This window comes from Bombina bombina, chromosome 3, assembly GCF_027579735.1.
Source record: "Bombina bombina isolate aBomBom1 chromosome 3, aBomBom1.pri, whole genome shotgun sequence".
Taxonomy (NCBI): domain Eukaryota; kingdom Metazoa; phylum Chordata; class Amphibia; order Anura; family Bombinatoridae; genus Bombina; species Bombina bombina.
This window is the reverse complement of record NC_069501.1, coordinates 1,182,765,309-1,182,785,220: the sequence shown is the minus strand read 5'-3', so window position 1 is coordinate 1,182,785,220 and position 19,912 is coordinate 1,182,765,309. Positions and strand designations below refer to the sequence as shown.

The 19,912-nt window shown below is 38.3% G+C and overlaps 1 protein-coding gene across 2 annotated transcripts in view; it reads right to left on the bottom strand.

Moving 5' to 3' along the window:
- MRE11 (MRE11 homolog, double strand break repair nuclease) overlaps positions 1 to 19,912 on the bottom strand; it is a 1,042,570-nt gene that overhangs the window by 313,049 nt on the left and 709,609 nt on the right. For both annotated transcript variants that reach the window (XM_053708610.1, XM_053708611.1), the window contains exon 17: positions 10,650 to 10,717. In XM_053708610.1, coding sequence (XP_053564585.1) covers positions 10,650 to 10,717 — 68 coding nt within the window. The remainder of the gene's footprint in view (positions 1 to 10,649; positions 10,718 to 19,912) is intronic.

The following is a 19,912-nucleotide window of genomic DNA, read 5'->3' as shown; positions in this document are numbered from 1 at the left end:
CACAGAGGCTGATATATGCTTAATTAACCGGCCCATGATCTGCCTACCGCTTGTGTCCACCTTATGATTACCGCAATACATCTGGGGTTTGAAGCACACTCCCGACTCTGATACTGCAAGGGTAATAGGACTCGTTTGGTACAGCTGTCAAACAAAGCATCAGAAACCAGCTAATACCTTCGGTCCCAGGACCTACCCTTACATCTGCCACTGTGGCCATTACCCTAGGACGCTACAGGATCACTCACAGCAAGCACTGAAGGATTACAATTACCAGCGTGCTCTCTACATTAATACTTGCTCTACTTACACCAGGAGAATCACTCTGCACAAAGTCACGGGACTTAATAAAAACAACGGACAACTCCACACATAGCAGAGACGGTAATTTAATGTGCCCTATATGAGAACAGTTGTGAATTATCCAATACGGACACATTTGAAGTTTAGGCTGCCAAATACTTAGCAAGCTAACTTTTTCTCTTGCCATTTTTATCCTTTGCCAATATTACTTGAAATCAACACCCATTGTTTATGTATTTTATGTTTATGTCCTTTTACTATACTGTTTTAATCAGTGCCGGCACTATTGTTATATGAGTATACGATTATTGTATAATAAATTTTTAAAGATTCACATAGTTATTATCTTTTTTAGACATATTTTTTATACATCACCATATTAGTATAGATATACCATATACAAATTGAGCTCTGTGCTTTCATTAGCGCTACCCTGCACCTTTTTTCCATGTTTTCTGGCCTGCTTGCCCTTGTTCCATGACTGGTTGCCTTTCCAACCTTGTCTGTAACGAGCAGTAGTTCCTTCCTGTTTTGGAGCGGAGGAAGTCGATGCTGCTCCTGCCTTGAAGTTACGAAAGGCACGAAAATTAGACTGTTTGGCCTTTGGTTTGGCCCTGTCCTGAGGAAGGGCGTGGCCCTTACCTCCGTAATGTCAGCAATAATTTCCTTCAAGCTGGGCCCGAATAAGGTCTGCCCTTTGAAAGGAATGTTAAGTAGTTTAGACTTGGAAGTTACATCCGCTGACCAGGATTTAAGCCAGAGCGCTCTGCGCGCCTGTATGGCGAATCCGGAATTTTTAGCCGTAAGTTTGGTTAGATGTACTACGGCATCTGAAACAAACGCATTAGCTTGCTTAAGGGTTCTAACTTTGCTCAAGGCCTCATCCAACGGCTCTGTGCGAATCGCCTCTTCCAGAGACTCAAACCAGAATGCCGCTGCAGCCGTGACAGGCGCAATGCATGCAAGAGGCTGCAATATAAAACCCTGTTGAACAAACATTTTCTTAAGATAACCCTCTAATTTTTTATCCATTGGATCTGAGAAAGCACAGCTATCCTCCGCCGGGATAGTGGTACGCTTGGCTAACGTAGAAACTGCTCCCTCCACCTTAGGGACCGTCTGCCATAAGTCTCGTGTGGTGACGTCTATAGGGAACATTTTTCTAAATATCGGGGGAGGGGAAAAAGGCACACCAGGTCTATCCCACTCCTTACTTATAATTTCTGTAAGTCTTTTTGGTATAGGAAAAACGTCAGTACACACCGGTACCGCATAGTATCTATCCAACCTACACAATTTCTCTGGAATTGCCACCGTGTCGCAATCATTCAGAGCCGCTAATACCTCCCCTAGTAATACACGGAGGTTCTCAAGCTTAAATTTAAAATTTGAAATTTCTGAATCCGGTCTCCCCGGATCAGAACCGTCACCGACAGAATGAAGCTCACCGTCCTCATGTTCTGCAAATTGTGACGCAGTATCAGACATGGCTCTCGTGTCATCAGCGCGCTCTGTCCTTAACCCAGAGCTATCGCGTTTGCCCCTTAATTCGGGCATATTATATAATACTTCTTTCATAACATTAGCCATATCATGTAAAGTGATTTGTAAGGGCCTAGATGTACTAGGTGTCTCAATCCTACGCATCTCCCGAGCGGGAGACGCAGGTACTGACACGTGAGGAGAGTTAGGCGGCATAACTTCCCCCTCGTTGTCTGGTGATAGCTTCTTTATCGGTACAGATTGACTTTTATTCAAAGCAATATCAATACAATTGGTACACATCGTTCTATTGGGCTCCACATTGGCTTTTGAACATGATGAACAAACAGTTTCCTCTGAATCAGACATGTTTAAAACAGACTTAGCAATGAAAGCTTGGAAATCACTTTCAATAAGTTTACAAGCAATATAAAAAACGCTGCAGCGCTTCAAAAATACAGATATAATTAAACAATTCTTAACAAGAAGTGTATTATTAGCAGAGGATTGCACCCATTAGCAAAAGGATGATTAACCCCTCAATACCCAAAACGGATAAAACAGATATCAATTAAGATTTAACGCTTTTAATCACAGTCAGCACACTGTCACAGATCTGCTGTGACTGATTACCTCCCTCACAAATGAAATTTGCAGACCCCTGAGCTCTCTAGAGAAGTCCTGGATCAAGGAGGAAGAAGCAGAAAGACTGTGCAATAATTTTAACTGCGCAACAAGGCGCTAAAACAAGGGCCCTCCCACTCCAATCACAACAGTGGGAGCCCTGATATAACTGTTTCCATGCAGAAAAATATGTTAGCCATGTGGAAAAAAATCATGCCCAAAGCGATTTATCACCAAAGTACCTCACAAAAACGAATAACATGCCAGTAAACGTTTTATTAAAAAACAACATTTTTCAATGTCATGCAAAGCTATCACTAAGCCTGCTACCAGTCGCTACCACTGCAGAGAAGGCTTAAGTATTATTTCAGTGTTAACAGTATTTTCTCAGTCAAATTCTAGTCCCTAGAATATAACTCGACTGCGCATACATTTATCAGCCTGATACAAGTTGCTACTACTGCATTTAAGGCTGTACTTACATCATATGGTAACAGCAGTATTTTCTTAGTCAATTCCATTCCCAGAAAATAAAGTACTGCACATACCTCATTTGCGGAGGACCCCGCATGCTATTCCCAGTTTCTGAAGTTACCCCACTCCTCAGAATGTCGAGAACAGCCAGCTGATCTTAGTTACGCCTGCTAAGATCATAGATAAAAAACGCAGGCAGTTTCTTCTTCCAAATACTGCCTGAGATAGAAAAACAGCACACTCCGGTGCCATTTAAAATAACAAACTTTTGATTGAAGAATAGTTAAGTAAAAACTCCAGCTCCTCTCGCGACCTCCTTCTTTGTTGAGGGTTGCAAGAGAATGACTGGATATGACATGTGAGGGGAGGAGCTATATAGCAGCTCTGCTTGGGTGATCCTCTTGCAACTTCCTGTTGGGAAGGAGAATATATCCCATAAGTAATGGATGACCCGTGGACTGAACACACTTAACAAGAGAAAACCGGACTTTCATTCATCAAAGTTTACCTTCACTTTAATTGGATATGCACAGTATTGATAATGGGGTTGTGGACCCTTACCAAGCTTTCTTCAGAATACTGTGAATATCTCTATAACTCATTTGGGAAAAGCTGCAGCCTTTGTCATTTATAACATAATTTTTTTTTTAAATTGGTGTGCATTATATTATTTGTTCTTCCAGTGGTTTTTCTTTTTTTTTTTTAAGATCTATTTACTGGAAACTACTCTGAGGTTGTAATAAATAAATAAATAATATACAGAGTATATATATATATATATATATATATATATTTGTATATATATATATATATATATATTTGTATATATATATATATATATATATATATAACATAATTTATGTAAGAACTTACCTGATAAATTCATTTCTTTCATATTAGCAAGAGTCCATGAGCTAGTGACGTATGGGATATACATTCCTACCAGGAGGGGCAAAGTTTCCCAAACCTCAAAATGCCTATAAATACACCCCTCACCACACCCACAAATCAGTTTAACGAATAGCCAAGAAGTGGGGTGCTAAGAAAAAAGTGCGAAAGCATAAAAAACAAGGAATTGGAATAATTGTGCTTTATACAAAAAAATCATAACCACCACAAAAAAGGGTGGGCCTCATGGACTCTTGCTAATATGAAAGAAATGAATTTATCAGGTAAGTTCTTACATAAATTATGTTTTCTTTCATGTAATTAGCAAGAGTCCATGAGCTAGTGACGTATGGGATAATGACTACCCAAGATGTGGATCTTCCACGCAAGAGTCACTAGAGAGGGAGGGATAAAATAAAGACAGCCAATTCCGCTGAAAAATAATCCACACCCAAAATAAAGTTTAAATCTTATAATGAAGAAAACTGAAATTATAAGCAGAAGAATCAAACTGAAACAGCAGCCTGAAGTATTTTTCTACCAAAAACTGCTTCAGAAGAAGAATACACATCAAAATGGTAGAATTTAGTAAAAGTATGCAAAGAAGACCAAGTTGCTGCTTTGCGAATCTGATCAATCGAAGCTTCATTCCTAAACGCCCAGGAAGTAGAAACTGACCTAGTAGAATGAGCTGTAATCCTTTGAGGCGGAGATTTACCCGACTCGACATAAGCATGATGAATTAAAGATTTCAACCAAGATGCCAAAGAAATGGCAGAGGCCTTCTGACTTTTCCTAGAAACGGAAAAGATAACAAATAGACTAGAAGTCTTTCGGAAATTCTTAGTAGCTTCAACATAATATTTCAAAGCTCTAACTACATCCAAAGAATGCAATGATCTCTCCTTAGAATTCTTAGGATTAGGACATAATGAAGGAACCACAATTTCTCTACTAATGTTGTTAGAATTCACAACCTTAGGTAAAAATTTAAAAGAAGTTCGCAACACCGCCTTATCCTGATGGAAAATCAGAAAAGGAGATTCACAAGAAAGAGCAGATAATTCAGAAACTCTTCTAGCAGAAGAGATGGCCAAAAGAAAACAAAACTTTCCAAGAAAGTAATTTAATGTCCAGTGAATGCATAGGTTCAAACGGAAGAGCTTGAAGAGCCCCCAGAACCAAATTCAAACTCCAAGGAGGAGAAATTGACTTAATAACAGGTTTTATACGAACCAAAGCTTCTACAAAACAATGAATATCAGGAAGAATAGCAATCCTTCTGTGAAAAAGAACAGAAAGAGCAGAGATTTGTCCTTTCAAGGAACTTGCAGACAAACCTTTATCCAAACCATCCTGAAGAAACTGAAAAATTCTCGGAATTCTAAAAGAATGCCAGGAAAAATGATGAGAAAGACACCAAGAAATGTAAGTCTTCCAGACTCGATAATATATCTTCCTAGATACAGATCTACGAGCCTGTAACATAGTATTAATCACAGAGTCAGAGAAACCTCTTTGACTAAGAATCAAGCGTTCAATCTCCATACCTTTAAATTTAAGGATTTGAGATCCTGATGGTAAAAAAGGACCTTGTGACAGAAGGTCTGGTCTTAACGGAAGAGTCCACGGTTGGCAAGAAGCCATGCGGACAAGATCCGTATACCAAAACCTTTGAGACCATGCTGGAGCCACCAGCAGAAAAAACGAGCATTCCTTCAGAATCTTGGAGATTACTCTTGGAAGAAGAACTAGAGGCGGAAAGATATAGGCAGGATGATACTTCCAAGGAAGTGACAATGCATCCACTGCTTCCGCCTGAGGATCCCTGGATCTGGACAGATACCTGGGAAGTTTCTTGTTTAGATGAGAAGCCATCAGATCTATTTCTGGAAGTCCCCACATTTGAACAATCTGAAGAAACACCTCTGGGTGAAGAGACCACTCGCCCGGATGTAACGTTTGGCGACTGAGATAATCCGCTTTCCAATTGTCAATACCTGGGATATGAACCGCAGAGATTAGACAGGAGCTGGATTCCGCCCATACCAGTATTCGAGATACTTCTTTCATAGCCAGAGGACTGTGAGTCCCTCCTTGATGATTGATATATGCCACAGTTGTGACATTGTCTGTCTGAAAACAAATGAACGATTCTCTCTTTAGAAGAGGCCATGACTGAAGAGCTTCTGAAAATTGCACGGAGTTCCAAAATATTGATTGGTAATCTCACCTCCTGAGATTTCTCAAACCCCTTGTGCTGTCAGAAACCCCCATACAGCTCCCCAACCTGTCAGACTTGCAGCTGTTGAGATCACAGTCCAGGTTGGAAGAAAAAAAGAAGCCCCCTGAACTAAACGATGGTGGTCTGTACCACGTCAGAGGGTGTAGAACAATCAGTTTTAAAGATATTAAATGAGATATCTTTGTATAATCCCGGCACCACTGGTTCAGCATACAGAGCTGAAGAGGTCGCATGTGAAAATGAGCAAAGGGGAACACGTCCAAAGCAGCAGTCATAAGAACCTAGAATTTCCATGCATAAGGCTACCGAAGGGAATGATTGAGAATGAAGGTTTCGATAAGCTGAAACCAATTTCAGACGTCTCCTGTCCAACAGAGACAGAGTCATGGACACTGAATCTATCCGGAAATCTAACAAAGGTTACTCTTGTCTGAGGAATCAACAAACTTTTTGGTTAATTGATCCTCCAACCATGTTCTTGAAGAAACAACACTCATAAAAAGCTGGAAAGGATCTTTCCATTGAAAATGAGCAAAGGGAATTGAATCCAATGCTGTTAAAACTTCTATGCATATATAGCAACTGAAGGAAATAATAGAGACTAAAGGTACCGACAGACGGAACCCAATACAAATTGTCCCTTGTCTGATAGAGACAAAGATAGTGACATAAACCATCTGGAAACCTAAAAAAAAAAAGGTGACCCTTGTGTGAGGAATCAAGAGCTTTTGAAAAAAGATCCTCTAACTATGTCCTGAAGAGCAAGTGAAACATATGAGAATCCGCATCCTCAGGAAATAATCTGAATGAAAACAGAAAAATGAAGAATACGCATTTATTGTATCTAAAGAAAACAAATAATGCTATCAATGACCACAAAAAGGCAAAATAGTTTGAATAAAACTCCAAAACCCAGTTCCTAGAAAAGGAACTGGAATAAAAACCCCAGAAGATTCCAGGTCTAAGCAGCGCTTGAACCCCATGGGTACCCAGCCATGCCTCAACAGTATCCAAAATATATAGGACAGAAACACACTGAAAGAAAGTGTTAGCCTTACTGGAATAAAATCAAAGAAATTTGGACAAAATAGAACCAAATAAATTTCAAAGAAGTCTTAACCTGCCCCTTACCAGCCAAGCTGGAATACGGCACGTGCATCGCAACATTAGGGAGCTAATTTCGAACCCCAATTAAAAACATGTTACTTGGGAAAGAACTCAGGATTCGTTCCTTAATAAGAACAACCAAACTAGTATAAGCTTAAAGTTTTAGTCTTAGAACTCAATCTTGAAGCCCATAGTAACAGTTAAGAATTGAATCCAATTATAATTGATTATCTTAGAACAAAAGAAATATGGATTTTCTTTTTTTTTTTTTTTTTTAAATCACAGAATTCTTCTAGCTAAAATAGCTAAAGACATAGATTAACCCTCATTTGCGAATATATTCAATAAAATGAAGACACAAATGAAATCATTAGCATGATAGTCCAGTTTAAAGGACCAGTCAAAACAGAGGACTTGCAAAATGCAAAACAAGACAAATGCAACGGCACCTAGTCTAGTAAATGTTGTCCCTTAACAATGCTAAAATAAATCATGAAGCAATTGCAATATCACAGGACCAAGAAAAGTACCTGATACTAAATAATTTTCCAAAAATAAGATACAACTATATAAAGGAAAATAAATACTATTTTGCTATAAAAACAATAGCATAATTAGTAGGAGTAGAGATAGCTCCAATAAATTGGAGAACCCTCCAAATTGAATTTAACTGCTGACAAAGAATATAGTTTAAAAATAAAATAAAATTCTCAGCCTATTCCATTCCCTAGTATGGGGAATTGGAAAGAAAACCTCTGAAATCACAGAAGAAATAAAAAGGCAGAAATAGTGTCAGCTAGTCTTAAAGAACTAGTTACCTTAATATCCAAAATAATCAACACCTCTTCAAGAAAGAACAAATGTACTTTAATAATAAAAACATTATATAAAAAAGTAGATTAGTTAGTGTCAATATCTGATGAAGAGAATTTCTGAAAGAGAAAAAAACATCATCAGAGAAGGATAAATCAGTATGTTGTTGGTCATTTGAAACTTCAATAATTAAAAAAGAGGTGAAAAAGACCTAAAAATCATATTAGAAGGCACGAAGTCAGACATAGCCTTAATCAGAAAAAATATTTCTTATAAATCTTCTAAACATTTCTTGCACTTAAGAATGGAAATGTATAAAGCATAAATACTAATGGAATCTGCATGTAAAAGTATATCATAATAATTTATTACAAACCATAGCTAAAGATAAACATTTATAACATTTAAAATAAATGAATTTAGCTTTGGTAGAACTGAAACTCAGTTAAGCATTTTTCCAGAAGTGGCTTCTGACTCAGGGACAAACTGAGACATCTTGCAATATGTAATAGAAAAAACAACATATAAAACAAAATTGATCAAATTCCTTAAATGACAGTTTCAGGAATGGGAAAAAATGCCAGTGAACAAGCTTCTAGCAACCAGAAGCAATAAATAATGAGACTTAAATAATGTGGAGACAATAGAGACGCCCATATTTTTTAGCGCCAAAAAAGACGCCCACATTATTTGGCGCCTAAATGCTTTTGGCGCCAAAAATGACACCACATCCGGAACGCCGACACTTTTGGCGCAAAAAAACGTCAAAAAAATGCCGCAACTTCCGGCGACACGTATGACGCCGGAAACAGAAAAAAAAATTTGCGCCAAAAAAGTCTGCTCCAAGAATGACGCAATAAAATGAAGCATTTTCAGCCCCCGCGAGCCTAATAGCCCACAGGGAAAAAGTCAAATTTTAAGGTAAGAAAAAAATTGATTAATTCATATGCATTATCCCAAATATGAAACTGACTGTCTGAAATAAGGAATGTTGAACATCCTGAATCAAGGCAAATAAATGTTTAAACACATATATTTAGAACTTTATAAAAAAGTGCCCAACCATAGCTTAGAGCCTGGTTTCTCAACAGCCGGGCCGTGGCCCAGTACCGGGCCGTGATAGCCCTGCTGGTGGGCCCTGACCTGTCATGCCCCCACTGCACACTCTTACCCCACTGCAAACCAGGTGCAGACTGAGACCAATCAAGGCCCCAGGAACACTGTCTCACACTGACCAAAATGTATTAAATGGTATGCAAATGTACATGGTAGCCTTCCTGCCCTGCCCCCAACAGGCCCCTCATCCTACAGAGCCAGGACCCCCAACATTAAGGGCCAGAGAAAGGGCACCCAACCTCCAGGGCCAGACCCCACACTCCATGGCCCTCACAGCGACAGACCCCTGCCAGGGCCCCCACTAAACCCACACTTATTTGCTTAGTTACTGATAGGGCAACTGAAAACTCCAGCTTAAGGAATGCACCAGGATCCGTGGAGATACCATTTGTGGGCCCCCCTACTTGCTGGTCCCTCGGCCCAGGTCCTATTTGCCTGGCTGATCAGCCCGCCCCTGCTGCTCACTATATATAGATATATATATATATATATATATATATATATATATATATAGAGAGAGAGAGAGAGAGAGAGAGAGAGAGATAGATAGATAGATAGATGTATATATATATAAATAAACTACTGGGCCCCGGACATGTCTAGCTAAAATTTACTGGGCCTTGAGGTCACTTTGGTTGAGAACCACTGGCTTAGAGTGTCACAGAAAATAAGACTTACTTACCCCAGGACACTCATCTACATATAGCAGATAGCCAAACCAGTACTGAAACGAAAATCAGTAGAGGTAATGGTATATAAGAGTATATCGTCAATCTGAAAAGGGAGGTAAGAGATGAATCTCTACGACCGATAACAGAGAACCTATGAAATAGACCCCGTAGAAGGAGATCATTGAATTCAAACAGGCAATACTCTCTTCACATCCCTCTGACATTCACTGCACGCTGAGAGGAAAACCGGGCTCCAACCTGCTGCGGAGCGCATATCAACGTAGAATCTAGCACAAACTTACTTTACCACCTCCATAGGAGGCAAAGTTTGTAAAACTGATTTGTGGGTGTGGTGAGGGGTGTATTTATAGGCATTTTGAGGTTTGGGAAACTTTGCCCCTCCTGGTAGGAATATATATCCCATACGTCACTAGCTCATGGACTCTTGCTAATTACATGAAAGATATATATATATATACTAATCTCTAAGTGCCATCCTTTAGGAAGCATATATTATACACCAGCAGTATAAGCATGGAGCAGCAGCCCCTCTAAAATAAGCATATAGACCCTAGCAGTACAGTAGAGCAGGTTCCTAGGCAGACTGACACTGTGGGAACGTACAGCAGACATCAGCGAGGCTGTACATGAACCTGTCCTCATGCACACTAAGTAAGGGCAACAAACACAGCATCACCGGCTCCTTAGAGACACTGCAGAAAAATTTTCACAAAAAATTCTCATTGAAGAAAATGAAAAAAGTTCTGCCTCTGGTCTTATGCATACATATATATGAGAAACCAGGTCTTCAGAAAGCATACACACTCATAATTACTGTAATGATATAAAACAAGCAAACTGTTCCTTTTGAAAAGAGTGTTCATTATGCTCCTTTCATAAGAGCACAAATTATAGAGACAGCTTACCTCTGAATAATGCTTTGCAGGGACATTTCTTGATGTTGGCTGTCTTGAAGATGATGATGATTTGAAAGCTGGAAAGATACATAGAAATATGAGACGCACATACAGATTAAAATTAACTAATTTAATTTATTATAGAACAATATAATGCATAGTTTTTTTGTGTGTTTTTACAAAAAGAATATGTTAAATGATGTTCTGTGTGCATTACATCCTCAATTAGTACCAGTATTTAGATTTCTATGAATAGCAGCAATTTGGCAAAACCGAGTTTCTTTTTTAATGCTAATTTCTTGTAACACTGTATACATGCCATGCTTTAGGTCATTCTCATCTATGTAGAACTGACCGTTCACTTATCTTATATAACATTAAAATCGAAATAATTTATTTTCCTGGAGCATCAATTTTCCTTTTAATATAGCGGTGTTTAGGCAGATGAAATACAATATCTTAGACAAAGCAAAAGCTCCTTTGAATAAATGGAATTTTGCAAACACAACCCATCTGAGACAAATAACGTCTTCTGATATTTATGTAGCTATTGAAAATTTGTAAACATTTTTTTAAACTGAAAATGCTTAGTAATTGCTAAAAAGAAATAAATATTATTTGTTTTATTGTTAATAGATTTGCTTGGTTTATAAGCTGTGGATGGAACATGAGTGAGTCTGCAGCCAATAGTTAAGAAGCAGTGGCCAGGTTTGCAAATTGGGAATCCTGTCAATCAATACATCGATAAATATAGCTCATAGTGTTTATCAAGAAATGAAGATAAAAGAAAACATAACACCTAAAATATACTGATATTTGAAAGACTTCTAAGTCTGGCAATGCAAGGTTATCATGAGGTATGGGATTTTCTTTATTATATGAAAATGAGAATAAGAGGAAAAATTATACAGGAACACTTCAAAGAATAACAAATGTTTCCAAATCCTTCCATCCCTATACTAGAAAGCACATAAAGGGACATACAACCCAAAATGTTTATTTCCTGATTCTGACAGAACATACAATGTTATACAACTTTCCAATTGACTTCTATTATCTAATTTGCTTTGTTTCTTGGTATCCTTTGTTGAAAAGAAAACCTAGGTAGATTGAGGAACAGCAAAACACTAATGGGCGCTAGCTACTGATTGGTAGCTGCACCTATATGCCTCTTGTTATTAGTTTGTCTGTGTTCAGCTAACTCCCAGTAGCGCATTACTGCTCCTTCAATGTAGAATACCAAGAAAATGAAATGGGAAGAGAAAATGAAATGGGAAGAGAAAATGAAATGGGAAGAGAAAATGAAATGGGAAGAGAAAATGAAATGGGAAGAGAAAATGAAATGGGAAGAGAAAATGAAATGGGAAGAGAAAATGAAATGGGAAGAGAAACTTCACGTTAAACTCACAGAAAAAGAATGGCTCACAATATTCCGCCATATGAATTCTTCCTTATCCTCAATGAGATTCTTGGAAACCAACATGAAGCTACTCAGTAGATGGTACTCCATGTAGACTAGCACAAATATTCCCTACATCCTCAGCTCTATGTTGGAGAGTATGCGGCCAATTAGGCTCAGCGCTTCATATATGGTGGAGTTGTCCGGGGATAGTAGGATATTGGTCACTTATAACTAGAGAAATTCTAAAGTACTGCAATTTGATATCCCATAGGACCCAATAATTTTCCTATTCAACAAACCTACCAAACTGAAATGTAGACTTCAATCTAAATTATTAGATTTAATGCTAAATTGTGCCAAGCAATTAATTCCTAGATTGTGGAAAAATAAGACTGTCCCCTTAGTAATTGAATGGATCTCATATGTCTCATTAACTATAACACTTGAAAAACACCATTACTTTATGATACATCAAATGGATGTCTATCTCTCTATTACGTTCCTAGGGAGGAATATAGATACTCTAGAGACAGATAATAACAATATTTAAATATGCTGCTTACCTATATTTTTCTTTTAACACTGCCGAGACACTATGTATTTATCAATATCTAAATGTATTGCACGTTATTTTATATTGTACTGTTGAAGTAGTATCAATAAAATTATTTTGAATATATATATATATATATATATAATATCTTGTACAAAAGAAGAATCATTCAGTGAATGAACTGTGTGTCCTGAACTGGTGATTGATTGATGAAATATAATTTAAGTATAGCATATAGTGTATTATGTTACTAAAATGCTGCTATATTTTCATGGGAAATAACACATACAGTTATATACAAATAAGCTGTGGATTATAGGTTTTATTTTAAGACGTCTTATTACATTTGGTAAGCAATAATCTCCTTTTCATGAATTCTGTTGCCAATGTTTTTCAGTGTTTCCAATTGTGTAGTATTACCAGACCTTAAACTACGCGTCATCGTGGGAAAGAATACAAAACCATTGTAAGCTTTGATGCAGAATTCCCTTGGATATCTGCTGGACATGCAGAGGGAAAAAAAAGGGTCTATGTTTCACTAACATCTTGGAGCTTTACTGACATCTCAAACATGTGAATTTCATTTGTTCTGATTATATATATATATGTGTATATGTATGTATATATATATATATATATATATATATATATATATATATATATATATATATATATATATATATATACATATACGAGCTATTGAGCAGATTTCAAAGGAACAAGATCTTCCTGTCTATAAATCAGTCCAGACTGGAATGCATAGAAAGAACTGTTTGCAGAAAAATGCAAGTGAAGTCTGTGTTGAGTGATTATTTTATTAGGTTTATAATGCTGTTTAGCATTTAAAGTCTTCATTTCAAAGCTTTAAAAATAATGTATTAGGTGTTACTTATGACAATTTTGAGAGGAGCCTGGAACCTATCTCCCTCACTTCCCATTGACATTATAAACTGGGTTTCAATTTACAACGGTTTCGATTTACAACCATTCCTTCTGGAACCTAACCCCGGCGTAAACTGAGGGCTACCTGTATATAAACACACACAGAGAAGCACACTCACAGGAACTCTCTCTGTGTGTGTATATATATATATATATATATATATATATAGGGCATTTGCGATTTAGACAGAGTATACAATTTTAAACAACTTTACAATTTACTTCAATTATTTAATTAGCTTCCTTCTCTTGTTATCCTGTGCTGAAAGGTTTATCTAGGCAAGCTCAGGAGCAGAAAAGGACCTATGTTCTAGCTGCTGATTGGTGGCTGCATATATATACCGATTGTCATTGGCTCAGCCATGTGTTCAGTTAGAAACCAGTAGTGCATTGCTGCTCCTTTAACAAATGATACCAGGAGAATTAAACAAATTTGATAATAGAAGTAAAGTGGAAAGTTGTTTAAAATTGTATGTTCTACCTAAATCATAACAGAAAAGTTTTGGGTTTCATGTCCCTTTAAGTAATAAAACAGTTGTCCTTTTCAAACGTTTATTGAAGATAAAGGTTTCACAAACTTTTTCTTGCAACTCTAAAACATAAAGCGGGGGGTGGTACAAGTACCGTAAAGGTAAAATATACCAGGAAATGATACAATGAAATTAAGTGCTGTTCATAATGAACATAAAGTGCTTTTTTGGGGGTACCAAATGCTCTATTCATGTGAAAATGGTATCATGCATTTATATATAAAATGTGAATCTATAGTATTTCCCAAATGTTTCACATTAAAACGCTGCAATGCGATATTTGTGATTGGAGACTAATAAATATGTATCTCCACATCAGCTTGTGTGCGTAAAAGGACAGTAAACAATGATATCATAACAGGGAATCTCAGAGAGGATATTGAGCCTTTGCGGAAATGCATCACTCCAGTATTGATCAAATCTATTTATTACTGTCTAGATTTCTTTAGCTTATTATCTGTCATTGTGTGAAGTGCTGCTGATCAAATCTACACAAAAACATATTCACTGACAAGACTATTTAATAACTGTTGGGATTTAATGTAAGCATACACAATTTTGACGCACTAAATTGATTTTTTTTCTTTACTTTATCTACTAGATAATATTACAAAAATAATGCATTTTGTTAAATATAAAAAAAATATTAATGTTTCTTCATGTTATCAAACTAATTAAATGTGCCTCAAAGCACGGTTCACTATAGAGTAGCGCACACCCACGTAGTGCGACCATTCTGTGCAGGAGCACGCTACTTTAGAGTGAATGGTGCAGACAGTATGGTCTCTGATTGGTCGAGCCATTTGGCACCTGTGAAAAAAAATATGATTATGGCTGGTCATGCTATCAATGAGAAACAACAGCGGATTTGGGAGCCAATATATAAGGGGGAAAAACGTTGGCAAATCTCCCATACCACATACATGGAGCACTTACGACAAACATTACTCAATGTTACTGTATATTAAATACAGTTGGCTTGCATAATTAACAAACAGACAATATAAATATAGTGCAATAACACTTGTGCCATAGATTTTTTCTTGACAAATTTCCAAATTTCAATCATATCCCAGCACCCCTGTATTATGTGACAGCCATCAACAAATCAGACTCATATGTATACATTATCAACTTTTTTTTTCTTCATATTGCACACTGTCTCAGTAATACTTCTACATATTGTCTAGTACAGGGTTCTTCAAAAAAATTTCCCCAAGAACCAGTGCAATAATACCACATACCTTAGTGACCCTATTTATATGATTGGTCTGAAAATATCGGAATATACAAGATAGCTTGATGTTTTGGCAAAGTGACTAAAATGTATGTATTACTTTATTCCTTATTGTAGTCAAACTTGAAATCTGTAAAAGGTAATAACACACATATACTCATACAACACACACTACAGACACTTTCATACAAGACACACACTACACACACAATCTTAAACAACACATACACTAGCCTACAACATACACGCAAGTCGCGACCCAGCAAACATGGTGTTGCGACCCAGTAATCGGTCCCAACCCGTGGTTTAGAGAACCCTGGTCTAGCAGATCTTGAGAATTAAAGGGCCAGTAAAACCACCAAATAATGTTATATAATTCTTTTTTTTGTCTAGTCACAGCCGGCCTGATCACGCCATTAAAATGAATGTAGCTCGCTCCCGCTCTGGTCTGGTAGCGGGAGCGATCATTTTGCGAATTATAAAAAAAAACAGACCCGGTCAGTAGAGCCAGGAGCGGCGGTCTGTAAAATACATTTTTGTAGGAAAATATCTGTGACATACTTTGATTTAGAAAGCTGTAGCTAACCTAATGTTATATAATTCTGCACTATGTGCAGAATTATATAACATTATTTTGTAGGTTTACTGGCCCTTTAAAGCAGTTGCTGCAGTACAAAAACAGTACTTTAGTAAAAGCTCTACTGCGCTTAAAGGGACACTGAACCCAATTTTTTTTGTATTGTGATTGAGATAGAGCATGCAATTTTAAGCAACTTTCTAATTTACTCCTTTTATCAAATTATTTTCATTCTCTTGGTATCTTTATTTGAAATGCAAGAATGTAAGTTTAGATGCCGGACCATTTTTGGTGAACACACTGTGTTGTTCTTGCTGATTGGTGGATACATTCACCCACAAATAAACAAGTGTTTTCCAAACCAAAAAAATAGCTTAGATGCCTTCTTTTTCAAATAAAGAAAGCAAGAGAACAAAGAAAAAATTATAATAGAAGTAAATTAGAAAGTTGTTTAAAAGTGGACGCTCTATCTGAATCACAAAAGAAAAAAAAAATTGGGTTCAGTGTCCCTTTAACACACAAACGTGAAGACACGGCAGAAATAAAACTTACAGAAAACACAAGAACAAAATCTAGGCAGAAATATGCCAACACTAAGCCATTTAATAAGGCTACATAAATCTATTCCAACCCATTACACATGTTCTTAGAATGTTATAACAGAGCAAAAAAAAAAAAAAAAAAAAATTAAAGTCAAAATCCACAAGAATACCTTGTTTTCATGTAGAAAGATTGCATGAGACACCTCACTAAGGGCTAGATTAGGAGTGGTGCGCTAACAGTTGGCGGCAAGCAAACAGGTTTATTCCTGCTCACTGCACGCAATGGAAGTAAACGCATTCACTCAAGCGCAATTGAATTTAAATGCGTGTCAGGATTATGCAACTTCAGTTGCACAAAACACATTAAAATTATAATTAAAAACAATGTATGCTTACCATACACCCCAAAGACACCCCAGCCAAAGGCTTAAATATCCCTCCCACTTCTCCTATTCCCCAGTCATTCTGCAGAGGAAACAAGGGAAAGAAGGAGAAAAAAACAGAATTTATGTTTACCTGATAAATTTCTTTCTCCTACCGTGTATCCGGTCCATGGCTTCATCCTTACTTGTGGGATATTCTCAATCCCTACAGGAAGTGGCAAAGAGAGCACACAGCAAAGCTGTCCATATAGCTCCCCTCAGGCTCCGCCCCCCCAGTCATTTGACCGACAGTTAGGAGAAAAAGGAGAACCATAGGGTGCAGTGGTGACTGTAGTTTACAAAAAAATAATTTAAACCTGACCAAAATGCCAGGGCGGGCCGTGGACCGGATACACCGTAGGAGAAAGAAATTTATCAGGTAAACATAAATTCTGTTTTCTCCTACATTGGTGTATCCGGTCCACGGCTTCATCCTTACTTGTGGGAACCAATACCAAAGCTTTAGGACACGGATGAAGGGAGGGAACAAGTCAGGTAACCTAAACGGAAGGCACCACTGCTTGCAAAACCTTTCTCCCAAAAATAGCCTCCGAAGAAGCAAAAGTATAGAATTTGTAAAATTTGGCAAACGTATGCAGTGAAGACAAAGTCGCTGCCTTACAAATCTGTTCAAGAGAAGCCTCGTTCTTGAAAGCCCATGTGGAAGCCACAGCTCTAGTAGAGTGAGCTGTAATTCGTTCAGGAGGCTGCCATCCAGCAGTCTCATAAGCCAACCGGATGATGCTTTTTAGCCAGAAGGACAGAGAGGTCGCAGTCGCCTTTTGACCTCTTCTCTTGCCAGAATAGACGACAAACAAGGACGATGTTTGTCTGAAGTCTTTAGTTGCTTTTAGATAAAACTTTAAAGCACGAACCACATCAAGATTGTGTAACAGACGTTCCTTGTTAGAAACTGGATTAGGACACAGAGAAGGAACAACTATTTCCTGGTTGATATTCTTATTGGAAACCACCTTTGGAAGAAAACCAGGTTTGGTACGTAAAATAACCTTATCTGTATGGAACACCAGATAGGGTGAATTACACTGCAAAGCAGACAATTCAGTAACTCTTCTAGCAGAAGAAATAGCTACTAAAAACAAAACTTTCCAAGATAGTAACTTAATATCTATGGAATGTAGAGGTTCAAACGGAACCCCTTGAAGAACTTAAAGAACTAAATTTAGACTCCATGGAGGAGCCACAGGTCTGTAGACAGGCTTGATTCTGACTAAAGCCTGTACAAACACCTGAATATCTTGCATGGCTGCAAGACGCTTGTGTAACAAAACAGACAGAGCAGATATCTGTCCTTTTAAGGAACTAGCTGAAAGACCTTTCTCCAATCCTTCTTGGAGAAAAGATAGTATCCTTGGAATCCTAATCTTACTCCATGAGTAACCCTTGGATTCACACCAGCAAAGATATTTCCGCCATATCTTATGGTAAATTTTCCTGGTGACAGGCTTTCTAGCCTGGATCAAAGTATCTATAACTGATTCAGAAAACCCACGCTTAGCTAGAATTAAGCGTTCAATCTCCAAGCAGTCAGTTGCAGAGAAACTAGGTTTGGATGTTCGAATGGACCTTGAATTAGAAGGTCCTGTCTCAAAGGCAGCTTCCATGGTGGAACCGATGACATATTCACCAGGTCTGCATACCAAGTCCTGCGTGGCCACGCAGGAGCTATCAGAACTACCGAAGCCTTCTCCTGTTTGATCCTGGCTACTAGCCAAGGGAGAAGGGGAAACGGTGGAAAGACATAAGCTAGATTGAATGACCAAGGCGCTACTAAGGCATCTACCAATGTCGCCTTGGGATCCCTGGACCTGGACCCGTAACGTGGAACTTAGGAGTTGTGACGTGACGCCATCAGATCCAGATCTGGAATGCCCCATAGCTGGGTCAGCTGAGCAAAAACCTCCGGGTGGAGCTCCCACTCCCCCGGATGGAAAGTCTGACGACTCAGATAATCCGCTTCCCAGTTGTCCACTCCTGGGATGTGAATTGCTGATAGATGGCAGGAGTGATCCTCTGCCCATTTGATGATCTTGGATACCTCCCTCAAAGCCAGGGAACTCTTTGTTCCCCCCTGATGATTGATGTAGGCTACAGTCGTCATGTTGTCCGACTGAAATCTGATGAATTTGGCCTCCGCTAGTTGAGGCCATGCCTGGAGCATATTGAATATCGCTCTCAATTCCAAAATGTTTATCGGGAGAAGAGATACTTCCCGAGACCATAGACCCTGAGCTTTCAGGGAGTCCCAGACCGCACCACAGCCTAAGAGGCTGGCGTCAGTCGTGACAATGATCCACTCCGGTCTGCGGAAATTCATTCCCTGAGACAGGTGATCCTGAGACAACCACCAGAGGAGTGAGTCTCTGGTCTTCTGGTCCATTTGTATCTGGGGAGACAAATCTGCATAATCCCCATTCCACTGTTTGAGCATGAATAGTTCCAGTGGTCTTAAATTAATTCAAGCAAAAGGAACCATGTCCATTGCCGCAACCATTAGTCCTATTACCTCCATGCACTGAGCTACGGAGGGTTGAGGAATGGTATGAAGAACTCGACAAGTGTTCAAAAGTTTTAATTTCCTGACCTCCGTCAGAAAGATTTTCATTTCTACCGAGTCTATTATTTTTCCCAGGAAGGGAACCCTTGTGAACGGGGACAGAGAACTTTTTTCTATGTTCACCTTCCACCCGTGAGACCTTAGAAAGGCTAGAACAATGTCCGTATGAGCCCTTGCTTTGTGAAAGGACGACGCCTGTATTAAAATGTTGTCTAGGTAAGGTGCTACTGCAATGCCCCTTGGCCTTAGCACTTTTGTGAAAATTCTGGGAGCAGTGGCCAATCCGAAGGGAAGAGCCACAAACTGGTAATGCTTGTCCAGAAAGGCGGACCTCAGAAACTGATGGTGATCTTTGTGGATAGGAATATGCAGGTACGCATCCTTTAAGTCCACGGTAGTCATATATTGACCCTTCTGGATCATTGTTAAAATTGTCCGAATGGTTTCCATTTCGAATGATGGAACTCTTAGGAATTTGTTTAGGATCTT